Source organism: Eptesicus fuscus, chromosome 7, assembly GCF_027574615.1.
Source record: "Eptesicus fuscus isolate TK198812 chromosome 7, DD_ASM_mEF_20220401, whole genome shotgun sequence".
NCBI classification, from domain to species: domain Eukaryota; kingdom Metazoa; phylum Chordata; class Mammalia; order Chiroptera; family Vespertilionidae; genus Eptesicus; species Eptesicus fuscus.
In genome coordinates this window covers 55,408,448-55,436,432 of record NC_072479.1, presented here as the reverse complement: position 1 = coordinate 55,436,432, position 27,985 = coordinate 55,408,448, and the positions used below count along the sequence as shown (strand labels likewise).

General features: G+C 51.7%; 1 protein-coding gene across 1 annotated transcript; it reads left to right on the top strand.

The window, feature by feature from the left end:
* The first annotated feature begins 57 nt into the window (after window positions 1-57).
* On the top strand, window positions 58-27,394 carry PDE1B (phosphodiesterase 1B). Its single transcript, XM_008140809.3, has 16 exons — window positions 58-64; window positions 152-274; window positions 17,050-17,163; window positions 18,466-18,648; window positions 18,806-18,872; window positions 19,197-19,313; window positions 21,972-22,112; window positions 22,498-22,598; window positions 22,705-22,830; window positions 22,955-23,056; window positions 24,114-24,234; window positions 24,547-24,628; window positions 24,979-25,087; window positions 25,582-25,712; window positions 26,193-26,312; window positions 26,848-27,394. The coding sequence occupies exons 2-15, from the start codon at window positions 165-167 to the stop codon at window positions 26,294-26,296; spliced, it is 1,608 nt and encodes a 535-aa protein (XP_008139031.1). The 5' UTR covers window positions 58-64; window positions 152-164; the 3' UTR covers window positions 26,297-26,312; window positions 26,848-27,394.
* The last annotated feature ends 591 nt before the right edge of the window (window positions 27,395-27,985 follow it).

Here is a 27,985-nt window from a genome sequence, read left to right as displayed (position 1 = left end):
TGCAGCTCTGCCAGCTTGGGCCGAGCCTAGAGATACCGGCCTGGCTGGTCCACGCCAGCCGCAGGTGGGAAGGGGCCGGGATGGGGGTGAGGGTCTTCCGGTTAGGGGCTGAGGCTGAGCCGCGGCGCTGTCTCCCCGCTCTGTTCCATAGAAAGAGGCTGAGCATGGAGCTGTCCCCTCGCAGCCCTCCCGAGATGCTGGAGTCGGATTGCCCGTCACCCCTGGAGCTGAAGTCAGCCCCCAGCAAGAAGATGTGGATCAAGCTTCGGTCGCTGTGAGTCCCCGGCCCGGAGTTGGGGGGAAGGGATCTCAGGGCGCCTGGAAAAGGTGGGGGGGGGGGGGTGCAGGAGTCGGGCTGGTGGATTTTTCCCCCGGCACACATGTTGGCAGGTGCAAGGAAATAAGCTGCTCTGACACGAGTGGCCAGGCCACATGTGCAAGGCATGTGCTGGCCGGGTAGAGCAGGTTTAGGAGTTGCAAAGCTAGCGATGTGGCCCCCCGGTGACACTCAGCGTGGAGAGGCGGCACAGGATGTGCGGTGCAGTGTGGCAGGGCTGCAGACCGGCAGCATTCAGGAGGCGCCAGGCTGACTCACACGTATCCCTGTGCAGGGTTGTGCAGATGTGAGACACATCACATGTATGTGCATGAGTGTCTGAGGATCACCGAGATGTTTGTAGAATGGTTGCACACAGCTGCAGATGCCGTGCATGGGGATTCTAGTGCCAACCTGTGGGTCATATGTACCTCTGCTGGGATTGGTGGCTTCTGCCTCCTGCATCCTACATGGGGTGGGGGTTGGGGACCCCCATACCTGAGCTGCTCCGTTCTCTTGAGGCCTGGAGCCCCACTCTGCACTTCTCCTGGGATCTGGAGAAGTGGTGGAACCCCTACCTAGGATCTGGAGGAGGAGAGTAGGGTCCCTACCTGGGAGCAGGGAGGTGAAGAATGATCGATAGGGGCAAGGTAACTGTCAAAGCCTTGTTGTTGCTGTTGGGTCTCCCCTAGGATCTCCAAGCTCATTTAGGCATCTTTTCTCATTGTTGCAGGATGAGGGCAGGTGGGAAGGAATAAGTGAGGACTAAATGAGGAAAGTCCCAAGGGAGGAGAGGAACTTTTCTTCTTGTTCCTCAGAGAAAGAGAGGATCTGGTCAGATACAAGCCACGCACCGACCTCCCAGTCAGCCGTGAGTGGGGAACCCCCGCAGTCTGTTGATTCTTACGCAGAGAACACGGAAGGTGCTCCTCTCCCTAATATGACCCCCCATGGGCCCAGGAAAGAGGCTGTAGATGTTTAACGAGGAAATACAGGTAACACAGCCCCTAAACCCAGTTCCTCCCCAGTATCCTCAGTAGTGAGCACCGAAGCTTCCATTTCTGGGCTCTGGCCGAGAGGGAGAGATGAGGTAGGAGATGGCTAGAGGCTTATGATTGTGTTGTTTTAAAAAATACTTCAATGCGGCAATAAGATGATGCCTTTTTACTGGGCGGTGGGTCCGGTTTATATACTAGCTGCTTAGGGGCCCGAGGGAGAACTGAGGCATGGTGGTAACAGGGCTTGGAATCCAAATGTGCTTCGCCGTTCACCCCCTTTGCTGCCTCCAGCCAATGCAATTTGCGGGCTCTCTGAAGCGCAGCCTTGGAATGAGCGCCGGGATGAAGAATGGAAGACCGGATTGAATTGATTTTTGTTGGGAGGAGCGCTGGTTGATTCTTGTTAGAAAACTGTGCTAGTCACTGTTAATAGTAACTCAGGTTGGAAGAGGGACAGGTAAGGAAGTGGTTGAAAGGCAAAAAAGGGGCCTCAGGGTCCATAAATGGGAGAATTCTAGGTATCCTGGGATGCCTCCCCTATAGCTCTAGTGGTCATCATATACTTCCCCAGCCTCTATTCCAGGTAACAGGTCCTGCAAAAGAGCAGGTTTTACCATCTCCCTTTCTAACCAAAAGTCTTTCCTGGAGGCAAATTGCTATTTCTTCTGAGGTGAGAAGCTCTCAATGGCGAGAGAAGAGGATCCCCGGAGCAGGCATCGGAACCTGGGGAAAGAAGGGAGCCGAGGCGCTGCCCCTACCAAGTGTGTTAGTTGACATGTCCTTACCGGAGATGATGGTGGACAAGGATCACTAATTATATTGATTAGATTATTCTGGTCTTCACTCACTGTAGCAATCTGGACCTTAAGGGTGCTAGCTATGTGTAATAACGTACCCAGAAAAGTACCATCTTTAACCACCAAGACAGATTCCCAATCTCACGTCCTCAAAGCAGAGAAAGATCTTGGTATCAAGGGAGATCCCAAGTTGATGGGTGACTGGATTTGGCCCTGTTTGAATATTGGGGAGGCTTTGACAATCAGAGGAAGGGAAATAAAAGGACTTAGGACTAGGGTAGGAGAGAGAAACTCTCTATCTCTCAGGGTTGAGAGCTGATCAAAAAGGCATTCTTTCTTTTAGGTGGAAATAGAACACACCTTCCCCCAACCCCAATCACCACCTGTTCCCAAATGGGCTTGAGTGGGAAGGGGTTGTTTAGTCTGGAAATGGGGGGTGGGGGGTGGGATGAACATAATTATCTCAGGACTGGATACTGAATAGAAATGAAAGCAGATGGAGTATATCTCTATATCTATATATCTATATCTATATCTATATCTATATCTATATCTATATCTATATCTATATCTATATCTATATCTATATCTATATCTATATCTATATCTATATCTATATCTATATATCTATCTATAAAGGCTTTGATTCCCCTACTCAACATATCCTGTATCCATTATGCCCTCCCCTCCCCCCTATACCCTTTTAATTTCTAATATAGAACATCTAGACTCTCTTCAGGGAGTCCAGGCCTGATGTTTTTGCCTCTGGTTAAAAGCGATATAATATAATTGTGCAGGGAAATTTCTTTCTGGGAAGGGCATCCAGGAATTTTGTTCCCACACTAGCATTCTGCCAAAGATAAATCCAGAATCTGGAGCATATGAGCTGGAGAGTCCCTAACTGTGGGGTTTCACCTCTACCTAGCAGGAAAATGTTCCTAACTAAGCAGACTCAAGCTGAGACGTGAGAGAGGCTGGGGCAGGCAATCTGGAGATGATGGGTTGACCAGGATGGTTTTTAGCATCTCTCACCCTAAGATGAAGGAATGGACTTCTCTGAGACCAGAGGGCTTTCAGGAGTGAGGGGGAAGGTCAATAGGAGTAGAAGGGGTTTTCTATGTCTTTTTGGGAACCAGGAAAAACTATGAGCGGAGATTGGTTTGCTACCCTGAGCTCATTCATTCAACAACTATTAATTTCCTCCTGTGTGCCATGTGATGTGCTGGATGCTGGGGATATAGTGCTGGATAAAATGAACACAATCCCTGTTCCTGTGGAGCTTGTAATTTGGGTCAACGCCAACATTTTGATACACCTGTTCCTCATTTTGATACACCCACCCAGGCGGTAAAATTCTACCACTCTGGTTTCTGCTTAATCTTTTCCTTTGGGGGTTACAGGAAAGGACAAATATCACTCTCTTCTCTCTGCTTCAGTTTATCCTGGAATTTTACAGACATAACCTTCCTCTTCCTTTGGGATAGTACAGACACAACCCCTTTCTCTTCTTTCTCCACATGGTACACACACAGGACTCTCAAGGTCTAGGCTCAATGTCAGAAACTGTTGTTCAAGGTCATTAAGGTGAGCTGGAGCAAGGACCTAGTTGGGGATTATTTTTGCCCATCTTGTTTCGTCAGAGTCTAGTGTGGTACCTGAAATATGATAGGCACTCAATAAATAAAAGAAGGAACACATGAACGAATGATTATATTTGAATATGTCACAGAGCCCAGGTCTGACTGATTCTGTGGTGCGTGTGTTCCTGCGTGCAGAGGGGGGAGTAGGAAATGGGGGTGGCAGAAAGGGAGCTGTTGTTGTTTGAGAAGGTGATGTTTAAAAGGTGTGGGTTTGAGTGCCTCAGAACAGAGCCTGGGAATGAAGGAGTTACAGAGAGGATACATAAACGACGTTATTTGGATGTGTGAACGAGATGTATCCGAACGATTGTGAATGCTCGACATGTTTACGTATGATTCTGGGTAAAGGTTGATATACGTGCTGGGGAGTTTGTGGAGTCGGAATTCTGTGACGATGTCTCTTTGTTTTTATGTTTATAAATGGCATGTGTGATAATAAATATGTTGGGAAGGTATGCTGAATTGGGGAACGCTGAATGCCTGAAATTGTTCTAGGTATGAATGGGATGTATGAGTGTATGTGAGTTCGTGTGTAGGTAATGGGGTAATACGTATGTGTGATTTTGTGTATGTGTTTGTGACACTCACATTTTTTGACAGTCCTGGGGCGATCAAATGGGTAGGAGGAGGAAGCTGAGGGACTGAACTGGGCGTCTCACTGATTTATCCCACCTTTTGTCCTCATTTTGTGTGTGCCCCATGAGTGATCTTCTGTGGCTCTTACCAATTTTGAAAACTGTGCTGCTGCCCTCCTTTTTCTGCATATGGCTGTGGAGCTGTTGTGAAGATGGCAGGGTAAACTATAGCTCCCTGGATTGCTGGAGAAAAAAGAGCATCATTTCTCCCAGGCCTCAGTGAGATGATTTTCAGTGCCTTCCTCCCCGGATCAGCCCTTCCTCCTTTATTTCCAACCATAGCAAAGGGACTTTCTCTTTCTTGGATTTATATCTCTCCCACCCCCACCCCCCATCAGATGGCTTCCATCTCTCTATTTCCCCCATCAGCTTTGTCTGAATGAGGCATCCCGGATGGTAGAGGGTGGAACATTTCTGCAGTAAGCTGAGGGGAGGTGCAAAGACAGGGAAAATTAATTCAGACCAAAGGAAGCACTCCACAAACTTTTGGTCCAAATAGGTGGCTGGAGGGCATCAGGGAGGCAGGGTTGTAGAAGATCATTGGGAATATTGGGAGATTAGAGTTGGAGTTCATGTTTCCACTCCGCATGATCTTGAAGTCTCTGAATCTCAGTTCTTCATTTGTTGTCATTCTTGGAGATATAAATCCAAGAAAGAGAAAGTCCCTTTGCTATGGTTGGAAATAAAGGAGGAAGGGCTGATCCGGGGAGGAAGGCACTAAAAATCATCTCCCCTGTTTTTTGGCCACCGCCATCGTATGAAAGTGACTTCTGAATGATACAGACTGTAGTTCTTTCAGCATGAGGGTAAGAATAAATGGGTGCATCCATATGAGCCTAACCAGCGGTCAAGGACAACAGGGGGGTGGGGGCATGCGTGGGGAGGGGTTTGGGATGGGAATGGAGGGATGAGGACAAATATGTGATACCTTAATCAATAAAGAAATTTAAACAAAACAAAACAAAAAAGAATAAATGGGTGATCATTGGCTTGGATGGGGAGAAAATAAAGATTCAAGAGGCAGAAATATGAATTACTTAGTAGGTCTGAGTCCCCGTGTCTGGGACATGATTTGGAAGAGTCTTGTTGATGAATGGTAGTCTGGAGCAGGCGAGGCAGGTGTCTGAGTTTAGGAATAGGAGGCTGGGTGGGGCTGAGGAAGGGCTGACCTAGATAGAGTGTGGGCCACTGAAGTCAAAAGAAAGAGATGATACGCCTTACCATCTCCTTTCCCCGTGGAAAAACTACAAGTAAACAGAGCAATTGCCGTTCTCAGCCATGGTGTGTGTGGGGAGCCCAGGGACGGCCACAGGTGAGTTCTGTGAGCACTGGAGGAATTCCCCGCTGGCGTTTATCCTCAGTCCCTAGGCCTGGGTGTGATGTGACCAGGTATGCCACATCCTATTTTAGAGAATCTCTCAAGTCCCTTAGAACCCAAATATCACTCTGCCTGCTCAGGAGCCCCAGGCGGCCAGTTGGAAAGACTGAGAGAGATCCCACGTTTGAGGTGGCATTTATCACTTTTGCCAGGAGGCGGGTGAAGTAGCCTGGGGATGCTATTGGACTGGAAGGCCAGGTGGGACGCAGGAGGAGAGAGGCCTGGATGTCTCCAGATCCTTTCCACCTGCCCGCTGCCCAGGGGATTCCTGAAGTCAGTGAAGCGAGTGTTTGTTTTCCATCCTCCCCTGCTTTTTGGCCGCCGCCATCAGACTTTGAAGGAGGAGCCTGAAGCCTTTCCTCTCTTAGGGATCATTGAGGATTTGTTTCCCACTTCTCTGCCCCCTCTGTTTTCCTCTTCTTTGATTCTTCCTGCATCCGTTCCTCTGTCCCTTCCCTCCTTTGTGCACATCTTTCTTGGTTCCTCTTTCTCTGCAAGGTCCATTTCGCTCTCTCTGGTCCCACTTCCTCTCTTCCTGTTCCCTTTGACTTACCCTCCTGCTCTCACCGTCAGTGCTCCTGCTCCTCTCTCACCTTGGCTAAGAGTCGGAAACCCTGGGGCTTCCCCCATCCAGGTGTGGTGATGGTGCAGGCACCCTTTGGGGCCACCTTAGGAGTCCAGCTTCAACCCCTGTATTCAGCAAGGCCTTTCTTTTGCCTTCTCAGTGACCTCATCCTCCCAGCGCCTCTGGGAAAGAAGCCAAGTAATTGCCTTTGGATCTCAGGGGGCTGATTTTTCTCAGGTACGGAATTTCCAACTCTTCAGGACAGCAGCAGAGAAAGAGGGACAAAACCAGGGCAGCAGGTGGGGTGCAGGTGAGACAACTGGGAGACTGGAAGTTGTTAGATCATGAGATTGTCCCCCAAGGGAGGAAGACTTAATGGTCTGAGAGAAGTGGGAGAGAATCCAAGGAATGCTGAGTTGGGGCAAAGATGGGAACCTAGGGGAAAGAAAGGTGACTGAGAAGGGAAAAGGAAAAAAACAGATGTTACCTATTCAATGCGGGGAGACCCCTAATGCCAGTGCTCTTGCCCCTCGAGTACCCCCACCCCCAGGCCTGCAGTGCCTGCTACATCTATGGAGCTTACCCCTTTCTGGGAAGAAAAGATGAGGTTTGCCTTTACTTCAGCATCCCAGACCTGGCAAAAGTCCACTGAGGGAATCGGGGGGAGTGGGGTTTTGGAGGAGAAACAGGCTTGGTGGGTAAAGGGCCAGGGCATATCGGGGGAGGCCTGGCGGCATGGGCAGGGAGAAGAGCTAGAAAGGGGGGCTTCAGGTGGTGCTGTGGATACAGCCAGGCTCCCAGGTCAGTTGATTCCACAGCTGCAATGAGTAGTCAGATTTGCAAATAATTATGGCTGCAGTGGAATGAATAGGCTGCCAGCTGCTGACGGCACCATTTAGGTTGGGAAGGGAGCTTGGCTTCCTGGGGGCTTAGTGATTCTCTGGCAGGCAGGACCTGGGGGCCGGAGAAGCTTCTCCTTTCATTCCTATTGTCTGGCTTCCTTGCTCCCCTGTCGGTGCGCTCTTTTGGATCTAACTTGGCACCATCTCCCTGGTTCTCGCCTCTATGCCCACCTTGTTTGGAAACTTCTTGGGGCCCGGACTGAGTGAGCTCAGTGAGCTCACGTGCCAGCAGTGTTGCCAAGTTCCCTAAGCCCAGACTGTCTCTCTACCAAGCAGTAGCTTTAGAAGTTCCAATCTGAAAGAAATAAAATAAATCAAATTGTACCAGACTCACCCCCAAAGCCTTCTCTGTCCTGTCTGTTCTCTTCCTTTCTGTTTTTCTTTGAAATGTCAAGAAAATGTGCTGGTTTTTAAAATTTTTTTTTTTTAATTTTAGCAAGATATTTTAATGACAGGTATTCAGGAGAACTTCCTGGAAAGTTCATGGAGGTTAGAATGTGACCTTTCTATGATAAAGAAGAAAGCTACTTTCCTCCTTTAAGAACCAGGTTAGGGATGAGTTGGGGGAAGCGTTGATGCACTTGAACTCAGGATGAATCGAGACCCAGGCATCCTACTTCCCTAGTGTCTCCAGTGCAGGCACTGCATCTGAGAACCATAGCGTATTACAGAGGAGGAAGCTGATGCCCATAGATCGTTGGTAAGGTGAGGGCAGGGCTGGGACCAGACACAAATTCCACTGACCCCCAATTTAGTGCTGTTCCTGTCACACCTGCAGTCAGTCCCTTGCCAAGTTTCCAACTCACTTTCCCACCTCAGGCTGATTTTAACATCTGTTAGGCCCCTGGGAGCTGGACATCTGCTGGCAACATCTGTTGGGATGTGGTTTGGAGGGTCGTGGGGTGGTCCATGTGGAGGTGGTTAATGAGCAGAATTAAATAGTGCAGGGAGGGAGAAGAGGGGCGGACAGCTGAAGCAGAGAGAGTTCTTCTGGACTGCGCCTTGGGAGCCCCCTCTCTGACTCCTCTTCCTCTTGCCACCCCTCCCAGTTCCCCCCTCTCTCAAGGGCTAAAGACTGAGGGAGAAGGGACTCATTTGTGTGCTGGGCTGGGAGTCAGGATATTGGGTCTTTTTGGTCTGGACCAAGGCTCAAGCCGCTTAGATTACCCGCTTCCTCATCTGACCTGAGCTGTGCTGGGCTGTTGCTGGGAAGACCTGGCAGAAAGGGCTTGGTCAGGAGGCAGAGGGGGCCTCGCCTTCAGACACAGGCAGGGGTGAGCTGGCTCCTTTCCCTCTTCTTCGGTGTTTCTCAGACCCTCTTTCAGCACCTTTCAATCTCCCTTCCTTCCCTCCCTGCGCCTTAGTACCTCCTGCTCCTTTCCCTCCACTCACCTGGTTTCTGTCCTTCCCCACTAACCCCCAGTCTTCCACAGGCTCTGCCCCATTCTCCCCCACCCTCCCTCCACCCAGCTTCTCTGGCCAGTGCCTAGAGACCGCTGCCATGTCAACCTGCCACCTGCCACCTCTCAGGATGGCACCCCAGCTCTGCCACTAGGGGGGCTATTTTTATCTCTAGAGCCACCCCCGCCACTGTGCCCAGCCAGCTGCAAGAACCAGGCTGCTCGTATAGCAATGGGAAGCCAGGGGTGAGGGGAGCACCAGTGCTTGGATAAGGTAGAGATCTGCTGTTCTTGGCTTCTGGAGCTCCACGCTCCATATATTCTCCAGCTTCTGCTTCCACTGCCTCCTGACCCCTTTGTCAGGAGTAAGGAGCCAGGGAGAAGTCCCAGACATCTGGAGTGGTGGGAGCAGGCTTTTCCACATCAGGGGTCCTGGGTACAGGGGTGGGCCTAGGGAACTTTGTTCATGGAGGACTCTTACTAAACATTTGCCAAACTAATGAAATAAAGGATTGGATTAAATAATCTTTTGCTTTCATGCATCAATTTATAGTTCCCAAGGTGCTCTTCTGTGGGCTCATTTGATCCTTGTGAGAATTCTGTGAAGCATGTATTATTTACCCACTAGAGGCCTGGTGCACGAAATTCGTGCATGAGGGGGGGTGTTCCCTCAGCCCAGCCTGCACCTTCTCCAATCTGGGACCCCTCGAGGGATGTCCAACTGCCCTGGTAGGATCGGGCCTAAACGGGCAGTCGGACATCCCTGTCACAATCCAGGACTGCTGGCTCCCAACCGCTCACCTGCCTGCCTTCCTGATTGCCCCTAATTACTTCTGCCTGCCAGCCTGATCACCCCCTAACCACTCCCCTGTCAGCCTGATTGATGCCTAACTGCTCCCCTGCCAGCCTGATTGCCCCTAACTGCCCTACCCTTCAGGCCTGGTCCCCCCTAACTGCTCTACCCTGCAGGCCTGGGTTACAACCCCCCCCCCCCCCCAACTGTCCTTCCCTGCAGGCCCGATCGTCCCCAACTTCCTTCCTCTGCTGGCCTGGTCACCCCTAACTGTCCTGTCTTGCAGGCCTGGTCCCTCCCAACTGCCCTCCCCTGCTGGCCATCTTGTGGCAGGTATCTTGTGTCCACATGGGGCATCCATCTTTGACCACATGGGGGCAGTCATCTTGTGTGTTGGAGTGATGGTCAATTTGCATATTACTCTTATTAGATAGGATTATACAGACAAGGAAGCTGGAGCTCAGAGTATCTTGCCCAAGGTCACACACAGTGATTAAAGTCTAGGCAAAAGGCTCCTAATTTTAATTCATGTCCTCTTCCTATTGGATTTATTTAATTTCCTTCATTCTTTCAATTTCTGAGATTTTGGAGCCTTGGGGCGAGTTAATGTCTTCTCCAATAACTGTCCCACCCTACCTCCTTTCCTCTCCCTCTCCCCACCCCTCCCTTAGACCCCTCTTCTCTGACCAGAGGCAGTATCTCCCATCCTTTGTTCATCCCATCCCAAGTCCAATCCTTCAGTGCAGGTGGGGAAAGCTGGGGGTGGGCCAGGAAGGAGGCATTATCCTTGGGCTCCTTGTTATTTTAAAGCTAAATTTAAGGGCTAAAAGAAAATCCATGCTGGACTGTTTGTTGGAGTCATTATAGATATGCCCTGCCTACCACCCAGGGGACAGTTTTCTTAGCTTGGGCAGAGGTAGAATGTGGCGTGTGTGTATATCTGTGGGTGAGTGGATATGTGTCATTTTTTTTTTCCATCAGGAAAGGATGGTGGTTTACTGATATCTTTCCTTATTAGGAACAATTATAATAATAACTGTTATAACAGTTAAAATAATAATAATAATAATAATAATAATAATAATAATAATAAACAATCTGGGTTGGGTGATACAGCACATATGTCTGTGGGGGTGAATGGTAAATAGTCATTTAATAGTCATTTGTCCAACCAGCTTTGGTTCTCCTGGGCAAGAGAGCAGAGGGGTGGGTATCGTCTCCAAAGCTTTTCTAGTCTAAGAAATCTCTACTTCCAGTAGGAGGGCTGAGGTTAGTGCCTACTTGGTTAGGGTGACAGGGCCTGGAGGGAGGGCCTGGAGGGAGGGGAGGGCGGGAGTTGCCTGGCTTGGTGTGTGTGCTGTACCAGGCTGTGTGCAGCTGCCCCCACTCCCACCTCCATCCTATCCCTCCAAGCAAGCATGGCCACAGAATAGGCTAGATGACCGACTGTCCCTCATCTCCTGGGTAGCAGTTCTGGGTCTCGGACTCTGGGTCTAGTCCTTTCTTTCTAAAAACACTAACCAGCGTGTGTGTGTGTGTGTGTGTGTGTGTGTGTGTGTGTGTGTGTGTGTTGGGAGCACAGAGGAATGAGATGGACGCACAGAGTGTGGGTTTCAATTTTTCCCAACTTGGAAGCAGCCCTGCCTCAGGGCTACCGGGAGTTCACTGGAAAACAACTTGTAGATATTTAACCTCTATTCCTCTCCTTGCTGTTGAATCCCACTTTTACTTGTCCCATTACTCAGTGGAGCTAAGAAACAGCGGGTTCCCAAACTTCATTTGTTTATAATCTTTCAAGGCTTTGGCACAGAGACATGGTATTTTAATTTCTCCCTGCTTTTTGGGGGCAGGGGAAGGAGGGGGAAGACTTCCTGTCAGAAAATCCTGGCGCGTGGCCTGTTCTCCTTTCTCCTTTTCCTGTCCTACTCATCCCCACCGGTCCCCTGTCCTCATTTCCACATGGCCCCAGCCCTAGACCCTAGATTAAGGAAATGGTAGTAGCGCAGAACTCTCTTCCCTGCATGTGTTGGGCTGCACTCCCGGCTTTCATCCTTAGCCCCGCCCAGCCCCTCAGCTGACCAATCGTAGCCCCAATGCACTTGTGTTGGTGATGTCATCTCTCAGCCCACCCGGAGGCGGGCTGGGGCTGTGTGCGCACGTCCACTTCGCCCGAGGCCAGGTTTTCTTCCCAACCTGAGCGAGAGCAAAGAGAGCCTGGAGGAGCAAGAGGGGTTCTCTCTTTGGCCATCCCATCACTTCTCTTCTCTTCCAGTTAACTCAGTTATCCCCCAATCCCTGTTTTACAGATGAAAAAAACGGGGACTGGGAGTGTTAATGTAACTTGCCCAACCCCTTGGTGTCTGTGAGCAAGTCCTCCTGATTGTCACACACTGCTTGGGGGTGGGGATAGGGGTTTCTCTCCTGGTTGAAAGGTCACTGGGTAAGGATCCCCTGATCCCTAGCTTCAGCAAGCCCCTCCCCTGCAATTTCTAATTCTCCTCCTGCCTTGCTGCCATTCTTTCAGGTGGGTTAAAGCTCAGCTTGAAGAATGGCCATGGAAAAGGTTCCTGGGAGGGGGCTGAGTCTCGGCCCCTCTGGTGGGCTCTTGCAGAGTCCCTTCCCCTCCCACTACAGACTTTCTCTTAGGACAGATTCAGGATGGTCCCTGTCCCTCACCCTTAAGCCTCCTACTAACCCCTTCTCCTCAAAGAGAAGCCCCACCTCCTCAGAGCAGGGGCCTGGCCTGTGCTATTTCTGTCCTTTCTGGGATTTTTCTGAGAACAGATTCTTGTTCTCAGTTTGTTTCAGATGTGAAACTTTTCCCGTGGCCTCTCACCCAGTTGCTGTGGGCTGGGTCTCTGCCTCATCATTGCCTTCTTCCTCCAGCCAGGCTCCTCCTGTCCCCCCTGCCCCCACCCCCACCCCCACTCCAAAGTTCTCTCTGGTCGGTCAGTCACTCAATTCTGCCGAGGCCTGGAGGAGGAAGTTAGGGGCCCAAGAGGGCGCCATTCCCTTCAGGGGCCCCAGGGGCCCGGGGGCAGCACATTGAAGCTCTGAAGTAGGAGACTTTGATTCCCATGGCAAATCCTGTTCCTGTGCAGAGGAGCCACCTCCAGGGCCCCATCCTCCGGTAGGTGGTAGGCGTAGACGCCAGCGATGAGGAAGGGAGAGGGGAGGAGGGTGGCAGGTTGCTGTGGGTCCACCAGTTGTAATTTGGTGGAGGGGAGCGATTAAGACTTGACATTTATTTAATGAATATGTTGTGTGTGTGTGTGTGTGTGTGTGTGTGTGTGTGTACCTCTCCTCCATCTTTTACCCCATCCATCTTGCCCTTTACCTCATACTCTTCCTTACCCACCTCCCCTTCCTTTCTATCACTTCTTCTTGACTACGGCAAGTAGTCTTTGTAGAATTTCCCTCCTTTCTCTGCTTCCTGACCCCCAGCATCCTTAGGACCTCTCATTCCTCTAAGATCTCCTCATCTGGTGTCTTAAGAACCCAAAAGGAAAATAAGATTCTTCTCACAACTCTCAGCCCCTTGGCTTAAGGCTGCCCTGTGCTGAGCCCCCTACTTACAGTGATCTTTTGGGGAATGTAGATTCTGGAAGTAGTGCAGGGATATTTGGAAATCACCGGATCATCAGCCATATGGTGATTCAAAGAAATGGACTGGTGGGGGCTGAGGGAGCTGAGCTCTTTTGGGGTTTAAGGACTATTACTGCCTAGAACCTTCTTTTCCAGCCGGATGCCCAGAGCTGGAAGACACTGGGGCTTCCAAGGGTTAGGATCTGAGGCGTTTCCCATGGTGCAGGGACTGCAGGTAAAGGAGAAGAAGTGGTGGTGAAACAGAGTTAGGGGTGGCGGTGGAAGGAATGTTGGGGAATGTTAGGTCTGGTTGAGGATTGGACAGGGTTGAGCATCCCGTTTTGCAGGGAAAGGGACCCTTCCCTGACAGATTCCCCGAGGACTGAATCAGAGGGGTCTGATTAAAACTGATGTAGGGGTGGGAGTAGGATTTCCTGCAGAAGAATGGTGAGGTGAGGACTTTGGGCGGGTCAAGGGAGACCTTAACTCTGAAGGACTTTAGAATCAGAGAGGCCCCTGCCAGGCCAGAAAGTGCCCTGTGGGGGCTATAGAAGTTCAGGAAGGTGAAGTTCAGCTGGATCCTTCCAGCTGCCTGAGTCCAGGTTCCCCTCCTGGGACTCCCCCTTTGACAAATATATCCTTTACTCTTCCTTTCCCTCTCGCTTTGGGAGTATGCGCTGGTGGTGTCTGGATTGTGTTGAGTTCAGATTTCAACAGGAGCTATTGAGGAGCTTCTGGACAGGATCAGAGGTGGAGGCTGGAGGAGCTTGGAGGGAGGGTGTGTGGGAAGGCAGCCCACGATCTCCCTCTTCTCCCCAGGCTCTCCATCACAGAGAGACCCGGCTCAGAGAGCACCATTGTGAGTTCTGGCAGCTGGCTCTTCACCTAATGAATCTGCCTTCTTTCCCATTTATTTACTTAATGAACATTTACTGAGCACGTATTGTGTGCTCTGCGCACAGCAGCCGGGATAAACAAGTCACTGTCAGTGCCATCAAGACACGCTCAGTCTACTATGGGTTGACGGACACTAACACTTCATGACGGGTAGATGGCTGGCCCGGCTGGTGTGGCTCAGTGGTTGAACGTCGACCTATGAACCAGAAGAGCACGGTTCAATTCCTGGTTAGGGCACATGCTCGGGTTGTGGGCTCGATCCCCAGTGTGGGGCATGCAGGAGGCAGCCAATCAATGATTCTCTCTCATCATTGATCTCTTTCTCTCTCTTTCCCTCTCCCTTCCTCTCTGAAATCAATAATGTATATATTTAAAAAAAGGATGATGACTGAGATTCAAGGAACTATGATGGAATCAGTTCCAGCCTCTCTTCAATCTAATTACAAGATTGCACTCCCTCGTGTTTGAGGCACCGTTAAAGCTCCAATAGTGTGAGTTATAGGCTTGCCGACCTGACTGAGATTGACAAGTTTTGTGACCTTGAACGAGTCACTCAACCTCCTCATCACGTGATTGGGAGGCTCAAATGAGGGTTGTAATTGTAAAGGAGAGATCACGACCATTTTCAGATCACGACCATTTTCATTCTCCCATTTCCTCTGTTAGGGGACTTCTTAAGTACCAGTCTCCGTCCAAACTAGACTCTCTTCTGGACTTGGGATAGAGAAGTCAGGTGCTGCTGGATTTGAAGGCAGTGAGCCATGAGCTGGGGAGGGCCAGCGTGATGCTGGTCAGTTAATTCCGATTCAAATCACATTTACAAAGACCCGGAGTATATGCCAGGCCATTTGCATACATTATTTCATTTAATCCTCTTATTAACAGCCCTTCACAGGTAGTTTATTATCCTCCTCACTATTTTATAGGTGAAGGAATTGAGGCTCTAAAATAAAAGTTCTCAAACTTTAGTGTGCATGGGAATCATCTGGAATGTTTGCTAATTGCAGATCCCTGAACCATACCCTCAGCTATTCTGGTTCAAATAGGTGTGTAATGAGACCCAGAATCTCAGATGTTCCTAAGTATCCCAGGTGGTTCTGATGCCAGTGGTCTCCAGGCCACATCTTGATAGATACTGATTAAGAATTAGTGACTTGCCCAAGGGCTCAGAGTCACGTTTGAATCCAGGATTGCTGCCCCCCCACCGCCCCCACGCTCATTGTGAGGGTAAATGAGATAATGTAGGAGAAAGCGCCTTTAAAATGTAGAGCTGGCAGCATTGTTAGCAATTATGCGAATACATGCAAATGAGCACCTGTGGGCTTGACTGTTCACTTTGGGAGTCTGCGCTGAGATGATGTGTTTTGAGAGGCAGGTGGAGGGAAAAACTTGGGCGGAGGGCATTGACCCCTAGGGGCAGAGTTTTTGGTTGTAAGGGGGGCTGACCAAAGTGGAAAATTAAGGCTAGGACAGGCATGGGGGGGCGGGGCGGGTTGGGAGGTGAAACCAGAGGCCTTTCTTCCTAGGTTATGTGTCCCCAGATTTGGGGGCCCCCGGACCACAGGGACTGACCAGGAGCGGGAAGCCTGGCTTGAGCCTGGGCCCCAAAGGCAGAGCGTACCTTTTTGTTCTGCGATGGCTGGGGCGCACTCTGGGAGATGCTGGCTCAGGTCCCCCTTTCTAGCTCATTGGCTGCAAAGCCTTTTCTGCTTCTAGCCTCTATTCCCTCTACCTCCTGAACTCCCAGCTGGGTCGGAGCTTTACTGACCTCAGCCTCTGTCAGTGACTCACTGTTTGCACATGGAGGGGTGCAGCAGGAAGGCTGGGAGTGGGATTTGAAGCAGCCCTCCCAGGAGGCTGCAGTGTCACCCTCCCATCTCCCTGCTTTCCCTCTGCCCCGTGTGCATTCAGACAGGTCTTCAGCCAGGTGAGAGCTGGCCTGTGATGCTTCCTGGGGCTAGCTATGTTGGGCACCCCTCTTCCAAAGCTGCTGAGACCCCAGGATTCCAGAGCTGCTGTTCCTTCAGGAATGCCATTGTTCTCCCTCCCCCGGCATCCCTGGGAATTGATGCTAATTTCAGCCTCTGGTCCCTGACTCATTCTCTTCTGCTCCCTGACTCAGAGGGTGACCTTGGGTTTCTGAAGCCCCTCTCAGTGGGGAATTGTGGTGGCCACCGTTTGACCCCCATTCTGGTGGGGCTGGCAGGGCAGGGCTGGAGGAAGGAGCAAAGGGGAAAGTTTAATCGCTTTTTTAAACATCTCCATCTAAAGCCAGAAAGCATTGTTTGCTTTGTGACTGCCTGGGCTGGACTCACCAGACTTCTAAGAAGCCTCCCAGTTAATCACCAACCCCCAGAATTCATGAGTGCGAACTATGGGGGATTGTCCCTCAGGCAACACATTCAGTAAGTGAGACCCCTGGCCCCATACCCACCGCTCTTAACTCTGGGGAAGCTGCTGCAGGGCTGTGGTAGGGGATGGGTCACCCTGGTACTGTCCTGGGCAGGCAGGGGTTAATCCCGCTTTGTCCTGGTTGATGGATTCTGGGATCATAATCCATTAGCTCTGCCTGGATGGAGTGAGGCCAGGAGAAAGCATTCAGATTGCTCTTTGTTCTGTGTCTTTGCCATCCTGCCAGGGACAGAGGGGCTATGGACACGCACCTCCCTCCCCATCATGACCTAGAGACATAGTGAGAGAATCTTGGGTCCTCTTTTGGTCTCTGTTGATCCCAGAGCCCTCTCTCGTGGGGGAAATAAGCAGTTTCGGTTCTTGGTTATTCAGACTATGAAACAGACCATCCCAAAAACATCCCCCAGGGCCTTGTACCTGTCTCATTCTGCTGAGCCCCGGCAGTCTGAACAAGAATGTTCAGGAAACACTGATTAAAGGGGAGTGTTAAGAGGTCAGAGATGGATGGGGACAATGGAGTCAGGAAAAGCCTGGAATTCCACCTGGGTGGGGGGTTGGGGGTGTAGATACATTTACTACGGTCAGTGGCAGTAGCCTGAGATGAAAAACATTAGCTGCTATTAGTCTTCCTGTTAGAACGATCAATGATTTATGGGAGACGAAAGGTATCCTGCCCGCATGACAAGGGAGCAGTGCCTAAGCAGGGTGTCTGTGTTCCCCGCCCTTCCCAGGCTCCGCTACATGGTGAAGCAGTTGGAGAACGGGGAGGTCAACATTGAGGAGCTGAAGAAAAACCTGGAGTACACAGCTTCCCTGCTGGAGGCCGTCTACATAGACGAGACGCGGTGAGCGTGGGGACAGTGAGATGCTGGGCAGGGAGAGACCTACCCCCGGAGGAGGAGGACACCAGACAGACGCAGTAGCCCAGACCCTGGGGGTCACAGGAAGCTGGGGACAGAGACCTGTGCTGGGGTCAGAGTAGGAAGGAAGAGTGAGGTGGGCAGAGAGGAAGAGCTAGAGGTGGAAATCCTGGCAGAGAGAAAGAGGCAGAGGAACAGACGCAGAGTGGTAGAGACAGAGGCAAACAGGTGTCAAGAAGGAGAGAAGACTGTTGCCTTAAAGCCTTAACCCTTTGCACTCACTTGCTTTTTTCTCGATTCCTTTATTGTACTCGGGATTTAAGTTTTTAAATACCCCAGATTTTACAAAGCGCGGCAGTAGAATAAAAAACTGGAGTTTCTTTTCATACAAACTTATTTATTTGGATTTTTTTATATTTCAAATTATTGATACATTCATTCAATTCCTTTATTGTACTCGGGATTTAATTTTTTAAATACCCCAGATTTTACAAAGCACAGCAGTAGAATAAAAAACTGGAGTTTCTTTTCATGCAAACTTATTTATTTGGATTTTTTTATATTTCAAATTATTGAGTATAAAAAGAGTATAAAAAGAACTGCTACCGATGCTAACCGTGTCGAGTCACACTCGACATCCGAGTGCAAAAGGTTAAAGCTCACCTGGGCCCAGCCTCCCTCCCGGTGTGGAATCCCTCAGGCCCTGCACTGCCCAGTGTGGGAGCCACTGGCCTCCTGTGGCCATTGAGGCTTGAAATGTGGCAACTGTGCACTGAGACGCGTATGTATTTGTAAAATACATGCTGGATTTCCAAGACTTAGAAAACAGAATGTAAAATATCTAATCAGTATACGTTATATTGGTTCCACATTGAAATGACGATATTTTGGGTGTATTAGGTTAAAGACAATTTATCATTAAAATTAATTTCATGGTTTTTTTTGCATTTTAAATGTGGCACCTGGAACATTTAAAGTTACTTATATGCGGCTAGCATTTTATCCTGCGGGACAGCGCTGCTGGTCGGCAGCATCCCTGGTAGGCGGTATTCCAGTGTCTGCTCGGACACTGCCAGAGCTGGGATGCTCACTACCTCACATGGTGACCGGTTTTATGATTGGGGACATGGGATAGAGAAACAGAAATAAAAAGACGCAGAGAGAAAAGCAAGAGAAGGGAGAGAGCTGGCCTCGGAGTTGCTGAGGCGTGGGGTGTGGCTGGGCCCGGGTCCCTGGGCTGGGGAAGCGCTTCTTGTCTTTCCTCTGTGACGCCCTCTGGTGCCACAGGCAAATCTTGGACACAGAGGATGAGCTTCAGGAGCTGCGGTCCGACGCTGTGCCTTCGGAGGTGCGGGACTGGCTGGCCTCCACCTTCACGCAGCAGACCCGAGCCAAAGGCCGCCGAGCGGAGGAGAAGCCCAAGTTCCGCAGCATCGTGCACGCCGTGCAGGCGGGGATCTTCGTGGAGCGGTGAGGCTCGCCCGCGCTCGGCCTCCCTCTGCCTCTAGTCCTGTCCCCTGTCCCCGGCCACCCTGGTCCTCCGGTGGCACTGGCCCCACATGTCCAACGGATCAGACCCCGCTCCGCAGCCCTTCACACCGGGCCTCTTTTCCCTGTTTTCCCGTAGGATGTTCCGGAGATCGTACACCTCTGTGGGCCCCTCCTACTCCACTGCGGTCCTCAACTGTCTCAAGGTGATGCTGGGCTTCCGGGAAAGGGGAAAAGGCCGGGGTGAGGAGGTGGAAATAGTCGTTGGGACTTCCAGACTCTGTTTCGGGGGTGATTTTGCCTTCCCTTTTAAGTGTTGTTCTCATGTTCCTCCAAGCAACGTGTGCCCACTCCAGAGGCAAACTCCTGCCTCTCTGTCTGTGTAACACCGAGCGATGTCTGGGAAGAAAGAAGCCCGCTTCACCACCTCCTTGCTTACCGCTTCCCAAGACTCTGTAACCGCGGGAAAGCCCTCTCTGCTGCTGCGAGGAGCCCCCGGCGCTCCCTCCTAGCCTGTTGTTTCTCCACAGAACCTGGACCTCTGGTGCTTTGATGTCTTTTCCTTGAACCGGGCAGCCGATGACCACGCTCTGAGGACCATTGCATTTGAGCTGCTGACTCGGCATAACCTCATCAGCCGCTTTAAGGTTGGGTCACATCCCATTCCCGCCTTTGGGCATGATTCTCCATTCCCATTACTCCTGTTCTAGAAGATTCCCAACCAGTAGATTCCATAGGATCCCTCACTTAGGCCCACCGGCAGGGGAGTCTCCTCATGCCCACTCCAGTCTAGCCTTTCTTTCACTTGCTGCAGTCCCAGCCTCTGATCTGATTTTGCTTCCTGGGCTAAGATTCCAGGCCTATAACTGGGGAGCCCAGGATTCTGTTCTCTCCCCTTTGCTTTCCCTCTCACTGGACCTCTCCAGGCTGGTTCGACGTTCACCTCCTCCTTTCAGCTGTCCTGCCTCCTGCCTGTGGACTCCAGAGGCCTAAAGTCCAGATGCTGTCAGTCCTTTGGGACTAGAGTCTCTCCATGTGCTTGGGGGGCGGGGGAGGGAAGAAAATTGGCCACCCTGCTCTCCCACCGAGTGCTAATCTCTGTCCCAGGCATTTCATGGAGAGGATCAGCTCTTGGCAGTGCTGGGTAGGACTGTGTGAGGGGAGGGAGGGTGTGTGAACTCCATTTGCTCCTCAGCTTGGCTGGCCAAGAAGAATATAGGATTCAAGTCCTCTCCAGATCCTGTGCCAGGAGGAAATGTCTTTTGGGAATAGAGGCTGGAAAAAAACATTTCCACGTGGAAAACCACAGTTGGAAGTAGAGGGTGAAGGGTGTTGAAGAGTCGCAGTGGGGACTTAGGCGGGGTGGGGTGGGCAATAGATGTCAGCCCAAAGGAAACCGTGTGTTCTGAGGGGCCCATGTTGGGGTGGGATGGGTGAAAGGAGTGTGTGGTTGGAGGGGCCCCTCCAGAGGACTTTGAAAGGTCACCTGCCATCCTGTGCCCCATTTCACCCTAACGGACCACTGGACCGCTGTGCACGTCTGCCTGTCTTTCCTCCGCCGACTCCGCCTTTTATGAGGACCCCAGGACGGCTTCCAGACCTTTCCCGAGGTGCTCAGTCTTGTTCAGGGCCTTCCTGAGGCCTGTCCTTCTGCAGATTTATTTTCTTCCCTTTGATCCTGCGCAGAGAATAGCAGGGCCCTCTTTTCCTCCAGGCTTTTCCCAGCTCATGTTTCTCCAAACTGGTTCTCAGGCATATTCCAGGCACCAGCTTCCTTTAAACTCTGCTTCCTTACCTGGAAGGACTGGTTTTGGGGGGACCCTAAGAGTAATTGCATCAGGTTAGGATTGGCCCAACCCCAGTCCACCTTGCTCCAAGGCAGAGAGGGGGGAGCGCTTATTGCTTTAGTGTTCACTCATGGTAGATCCCCCAGTTGGAGCTATCCTTCTCAAACTCCACATTCCCTTCCTGGACACCCAGCCCTCCTCTGCTCCTTCCCTTCCCTTCCCTTCCCCTTCCCCTTCCCCTTCCCCTCCGCTTTCCCCTTCTCTTCCCCCTTCCTCTCCCCTTCCCCATCCCCCTCCCCCTTCCCTTTCCTTCCCTTCCCCTCCCTTCCCTTCCCCTCCCCTCCCTCCTTCCCTCCTCTCCCTTCCCCCTTCTCCCTTCCCTTCTGTTTCCTTCCCTTTCCCCTCCTCTTCCCTCCCCCTTCTCCCTTCCTTTCCTTCCCCTTCCCCTCCCCCTCCCCCTCCATCCTCCTATTCATCCCCTCCCCATCCATCCTCCTCCCCTTTCCCTCCCCCTCCCCCTCCCCTCCCTCTTTCCTTCCCCTTCCCCTTCCCTTCTCTTCCCCTTCTCTTTCCCTTTCCCTTTCCCCTTCCCCTCCCGTCCCCCTCCCGTCGCCCTCTCCCTCTCCCTCCCCTCCCCTCCCCTCCCCTTCTCTTCCCTTCCCTCTTTCCCGTCCCTTTTCTCCAGGGACACCATGGCAATGTAAAAGTAAGGGCAGTTGTTATGGAAACAGTCCTTTAAAATTCCCTGAATTTGGGGCACAGCCCTCCAGGGGTGGGGGTGGGGGACATTAGGGTCTGATTGATGAGTGGCACATCCTCTGTGTCTAGTCACTTTCACTCATCTCTACAGAAGCTTCCTCAGGCCTGAACCTTGCTCTCCTCCTAGCCTCGGGAGATCCAGAGACAGGTGCAGACACCAGCCCCGCCCTCTAGGAGCCTTGAGCCTTTGACGGAGGCAGGCATACCCCAAGGGCATATGCTGGACAGGGACAGAATTGGTTAGCTTGTGTGTGTATGGGTGGGGGGAGCTTCTCAGAGGAGGGGGTAATCTACATGTGGCTGGAAGGGTCCTCTGTACATCATCCTATCGTGTACCCTGCTTCTGAGCCCTTATCCATGGTATTGGATTGGGTTGGGGTGGGTGGTTGAAAGGTAGGAGGGAAACTGTCTTTCCTTTTAAGAAAAATCTCCAGGGAAATAATAATAACTATAGCTACTCTTTAGAGAGCACTTACTAAGTGCCTTGCACTTATCTCGTTAAATTCAAGGTAGGAGGTGGTATCTTCATTCTGCAATTAAGTATCTGAGGCTCAGGGAGGCATGTGACTTGCCCAAGGTCGCATAGCCAGCAGGTGGTAGAGCCAGGATGTGCCCTAGGTTCCCCTGACTGCTGAGCCAGTGCTCTCTCCCGGTGCCACACTGCCTTCTACAGAAAATGGCATTGCTGAGCTCAGACCTGGGCCGCCTGCCATTCCTGCAGATCCTCCACCGAGCTCTGTTTCCTCCCTCCTACGGCAGATTCCCACTGTGTTTTTGATGACTTTCCTGGATGCTTTGGAGACAGGCTATGGGAAATACAAGAACCCTTACCACAACCAGATCCACGCAGCTGACGTTACTCAGACAGTCCACTGCTTCTTGCTTCGCACAGGGATGGTGGTAGGTGCCCTGGAGATCACTCTGCTGTGATGTAGGGCTTCATGACTGCATAACTGGGATGTGTACTCCCATTTCCCTCCTCCTCTCTTTGGTTCCTCCTTTGGCATCCCACAGTTTTCAGAGTCAAATTGGACTTACTCTATAGCATTCCTGGGTGGACCACAATTTCACGGGATGTGTGCTGGGATGTACTGGGAATGTTGCAGGTTGGAATGGAGGAGGGTCTTTGGTCATTCCCTGAGCTGAGAAACCCGGCTGCATTAGCCCAGCAGCTGGCCTTGAAGAATGGAAAGGTGGTGTGAGTGGTCCAGCCTGTATGTGGAGATTTGGGGGCAGTGACTCAGAGAGGGCTGGCCCCCTCTCATCCTCTCTCTCTTTCTCCCAGCACTGCCTGTCAGAGATTGAAGTCTTGGCCATCATCTTTGCAGCAGCCATCCATGACTATGAGCACACAGGCACTACCAACAGCTTCCACATCCAGACTAAGTGAGGGGTGGGGTGTGGCAGGGCAGGAGGGGCTGAATGGAAGTGGGGAGGTTGCCAGAATTTCCATTTAACAGGGGGCTGACCATGATGACCTTTGGCTTTGCAGGTCAGAATGTGCCATCCTGTACAATGACCGCTCAGTGCTGGAGAATCACCACATCAGCTCTGTTTTCCGAATGATGCAGGACGATGAGATGAACATTTTCATCAACCTCACCAAGGATGAGTTTGTGTGAGCAGAAGCCAGGAGTGGGCCTCCCTATAAGACCCCCTCACCCATCCCTCTCTCTCTACTATTTGGACCTCCTGCCACCAGTGCTGTGGGGCTTATCACTCTTCTGGTTCTGTCCATTCAGAGAGCTGCGGGCCCTGGTCATCGAGATGGTCTTGGCCACAGACATGTCTTGCCATTTCCAGCAAGTGAAGTCCATGAAGACAGCCTTGCAGCAGCTGGAGAGGTGGCATCTGGTGGGGTGTGGCCGGGGCTAGGCCAGAGCAAGGGGTGTGTGAATCAGGGGGCATACACATGGGTGATTGGTGTGCCAAGTCTTTACCTGGATGTAGAAGCTCTCCTGGCTCCCGATAGCTGAGTGTATCTCTCTCTCTCTCTCTCTCTCTCTCTGACATGTATGTGCACATGGCCCTGGGTTTAGGTACAGTCTAGGCAGCTGGTGTACTGGAGAGTACTTTGGGGTGGGAGTCTGAGATGGGCATTATCATCTCAGCTTCAGGACAGACTTACTCTGGAATGCTGGGAAAATCATTCAATCCTTCTGGACTCATTCCCTTATCTGTGAAATGTGAAAATGATATGCCTCCCTCCTCAACAGCTTGCCACCAGTTCCTACTGTAAGCATGCTATTGAGAGAGTCATGTGAGGTTAAAGACAAAAACACAGAATAAAGGCCATAATTACATCTAATGTTGCTTAAAAGTGGGAGTATCTAAATGTGTGGGAGTTGCTAAATGTGTGTAGGAGAGAACGGACTATGTGTGTGTCCTGAAGGTGTGTGTTAATGTGCCTATGTGTGGGAGAATGTGCTGTGTCAGAGCATATCATTGTTAGAAAATAATAATTATAATAATAATAATTATAGATAACATCTACTGAGTACTTACTATGTGCCAGACACTTTTCTAAATACTTTTATGTTGCATGCCATTTACTTCTCAGAAAAATTCTATGTGGCAGATTCTGCTATTATTTCCACTTAGGATTGAGGAAAATGAAATACAGAAATTTAAGTAACTTGCTCTATGTCACACAGCTAGTGTGTGATGTAGGTGTAGTGAGGACTGAACCCAGACTCCTGCTTCTAAGAGCCTGGGCTGCTTGGTGTGTGTGTGTGTGTGTGTGTGTGTGTGTGTGTGTGTGTGTGTGTGTCTATCCTCAGAAGAGTGTTTGAAGTTACCTGAGAGGACCCGAGAGAGGGCATGCGATGGGGAGTTAGGAATGGTCCACATTTACTTTTCCTAAAAGCTCAGGTCCCTTCTCTTGCCATCTGCCTTGACCAGGATTGACAAGTCCAAGGCCCTGTCTCTACTGCTCCATGCTGCAGACATCAGCCATCCAACCAAGCAGTGGTCAGTTCACAGCCGCTGGACCAAGGCTCTCATGGAAGAATTCTTCCGCCAGGTACCATGGCATCTTTGCCCACCCCCTGCCCATGGGCCTTCTCTCGCTTGGTTTTCCATACTCCTACTCCAGACCTTCATTTAGCAACCTGCGGCTCCTGACCTGACCCCAAACCTGTGGGATAAACTGTCATCGTCCTAAGAGCTGACAATGATTGATAAGAGGTGCATCCCATTTGCCCATCACTCATTTCCAGGTCATAGGCACGGAAATTCCTTTTCTCCCACAACAACCTCCTACCAACCCAGCTTCACCCTGGATCTGGTAGTCTGAGGCATCCTCTCCAGCTTTCCCACCTGTCTTCTCCCCCAGGGTGACAAGGAGGCAGAGCTGGGGCTGCCCTTCTCTCCGCTGTGTGATCGCACTTCCACTCTCGTGGCACAGTCCCAGATTGGTGAGCATCCTTTCTCACAGGGAGGAGAAGATTGCAAAGGGGAAAGAACGCTGTGTGGGGCCTGGGCCAGGACTTCCCCAAGTCCCCAACCTCAAAGCCATTCTTCCTATAGAGGCAAGCCTGCTGTGCTAGGGCATGGGGTCCTGGGTGGAAGGCCAGGGGCATGCAATGGTGGGGAAGAGTTCTCTGAGGTCACAAATGCATCATTCCAAAGGCTGCCTTCACTGGGAACTTTTCAGCCACAGGTTGCTCTGTTTTACATGCAGAGAAGGGTCACAGCCATGCTGGCCATATCCACTACCCAGTCCTCCAGGTCAAACATCATCATGGTGTTACCCTCTGCACTGCAGGTTTCATCGACTTCATTGTGGAGCCCACATTCTCTGTGCTGACCGACGTGGCTGAGAAGAGTGTCCAGCCCCTGGTGGATGAGGACTCCAAGTCTAAAAACCAGCCCAGGTGAGGATGACTGGGGTAGCCTGGCCTTCTGGTTCTGGGAGAATGGAGTCAGGCTCACAGAGGGCGGACCCCTAGGGAGGAGGCACAGCCATGGGAGGGGTGGCGGAGGAGCAGGCTACTCCCAACAGGAGAGCCCCTGTGCTGTGTGTCACACACAGGGGCGGAAGGAAGGGGGCCATGTGATCCAAAGCGTGTGCCCACACCTGTATTCCCTCCACCATATTTTTGTCTCTTCCATTAGCTCTGTTTATTGCCTTTCTGCTAATCTTGTTTTTATTTTCCTTCTAGTAAGAGGGAAGGTGTGGAGAGGGAGGGGTGAAATCTGGGAGGAGGGGGACAGGGACTTGGAAGGTACCTAGCAGAGGGAAGAGGAGAAGAAGGAGGCCCCCTAAGCCTCCTGCTGGTCTTCCATCCCCTCCACACTGAGGGCTGGGAAGGTGGTTCTGGAGTGGGCTGGGTCCCACCTCTGAAGTTGGTGGGGGCGCTGCTTCTAGCTTTCAGTGGCGCCAGCCTTCTCTGGATGTGGAAGTAGGAGACCCTAACCCTGATGTGATCAGCTTCCGCTCCACCTGGACCAAATACATTCAGGAGAACAAGCAGAAATGGAAGGAACAGGCAGCAAGTGGTGGGTACCATTGTGGGCATGAAGCCATGGGAGGAGGTGGCTAATGGAGTAGTAGCAGGTCCATTTTCCTCAAGCCCCTGGAGCAGCCGTTGAGTCCTGGAGTTGGGAATAGAGCTGATCAGACTAAAGTTAGATTACAGGAAAGACTGACCAGCTGATTGGCCTGTTCTAGAATGAGAACTGGAGAGCGAACAGGGACAACCATATTCCACAACCAAGGGGCCTTATGCACATTGCGGCCTGTGAGTGGTGCTCCTGTAGATTAGGGTCACTTGATGGCCCTGGCTGGGAAGTCTTTTCCTTTATTTGGGAGTTGAGATTGTGATTAGCAATTTCAAGGCCTGAGAGGCTCTCCACAAGTGGCCGAGGGTTGAAGGTAGGAAGATGCATGAGAATCTCTTACTTTTCTCCACATACTCCTTGGTTCTGGGGAAAACTACTTCTTGGTCTGGTCTCAGCTTCCTTCATGCCCCTCTGCAGGCATCACCAACCAGATGTCCATTGATGAGCTGTCCCCCTGTGAGGAGGAGGCCCCGCCCTCCCCTGCCCAAGATGAACACAACCAGAATGGGAATCTGGACTAGCCTGGGGCTGGCCCAGGTGAGCCTGTCATGGTGGAGTGGGGGGCGGGGGTCTTGGTGTTGGGCGGGGAGTAGGGAGAGCTGGGCGTCCAACATGGCATTTTGAAGAGTCATCTCTGGGGTTCAATGGATGTGAGGTTCTCCCTCCCTCCTTCCAGGCAGGAAAGTGGTGGAGTGAACACATAGAACTGAGTCAGGGCGTGAATGTGAAGCGAGGAAATCCTTCCAGCTCTTCTGTCCCAGTCCCTGCATTTGGAAAGCAGGTAGCTCTTCAGAGCAGGGTGGGGCCTGAGCAAGGCTAGAGCCATCCATGTAGCACCTTTGTGAGGGCTCGGGAAAAGGAACCAGCCAGGGCACAGGCTCTGTGAGGTCGGTTGGCATGACTTCGATCGCAGCTCCTGCTCCCACCTTGGCTGAGTACCCTTCTGCAAGGCATTTTTTTGGCACATTATTTGTGGGACCGAGTGGGGATCTGGGCGGGACTTGGAGAAGGTAAGTCAGGCTGGAAATAAAGGCAAAGGTCCGAGCACTGAAACTTCCCCCTCTTTCCCCAGGTCCTCATTGAGTCCCAGTGTTAGATGTCATCAGCACCATCCATCGGGACTAGCTCCCCCATCTGCTCCAAGGGAGCATGGAGGTCGAGGAAGAGACAACCCACCCGAAGGCCAAATGCCGGAGATGGTGGGGTTGGGCAAGGGCCCCTCCCCACCCGACACCCATTGGGCCATACTTTAATCTCCCGGCAGCAAGACTGGGGAACTTCAGGCTCCCAACGGTCCCTGTGCCCATCCCCCTTCCTCTGGACTCCCCCCGTGGCCAGATGGATGTCTGGGAAAGGGGAGCTTCCTGCAGGCTTCCCAGGGCTTGGGGGGAGGGTCAGAGATGCCAGCCCCCTTGACCCTCCCCCGTCCTTTTTGCCTCCAAGTTTCTAAGCAATACATTTTGGGGGTTCCCTCAGCCCCCCACCCCAGATCTTAGCTGGAAGGTCTGGGTCCCCTTTTCCTCCCCTGGGAGGGGCTGGAATAGGATAGAAAGCTGGGGGTTTCAGAGCCCTATGCATGGGGAGGGGAGTGGGCTCCTTCAGGGCATGGTATCTTTTTAGGGCCTGGGAAGCGGTGGGTGGGGGGGGGGGGCGGGGAGAGCCTCTTTACTCCAGACCTGCACTGCTTCAGCCCCATCCCCAGCTCGACCCCTTGCAGTCTTCCCTCTCTCCCATTCTGCAATGGCAACTGGAGAAGAGGACCAGGGGCTGAGAGCAGGTCTTAGTCCTTAAAAGCTTGGGACTAGTCTAGGCCCTGGGACATGGAACCTGCCCTGGCTGATGCCTGAGCCCTTTGCCTCCTTCCTCTCCCCTGGGCTGGAGGCTCCCATCCGACCAATGTCTGTAACGTGCTTTGAGTCTCCTCAGAAAAGCACCTTCAGGATGCATCTTACGAGCACAGGCAGGAGAGACCAGCTGGGTCAGGGTCAAGGGTGCATGATGGGGGTGAGGTATAATCCAGCAATACTGTGTTACCAACAAAGGATCCCTCCCCTTCTCCATTCCAGCACTGGCCCAGCTGCGGGCACCAAGAGGCCCCTCCTCTGTGACAGTGGGGAGGGTTGGGAGGAAGGCAGATGGGGAGGGGCTCAGGGTATTGCTATAATGCCCTCTGAAGAGAGCCCACCAGGCCCCCTGTCCCTTCCTCTCCT

Coding starts and splice junctions, on each gene's coding strand:
- PDE1B (XM_008140809.3), top strand. CDS start 165: ATGGAGCTGTCCCCTCGCAGCCCTCCCGAGATGCTGGAGTCGGATTGC. Junction 22,831..22,954: donor CTCACCAAGGATGAGTTTGT/GTGAGCAGAAGC, acceptor CTGTCCATTCAG/AGAGCTGCGGGCCCTGGTCA. Junction 24,235..24,546: donor TGGAAGAATTCTTCCGCCAG/GTACCATGGCAT, acceptor CTTCTCCCCCAG/GGTGACAAGGAGGCAGAGCT.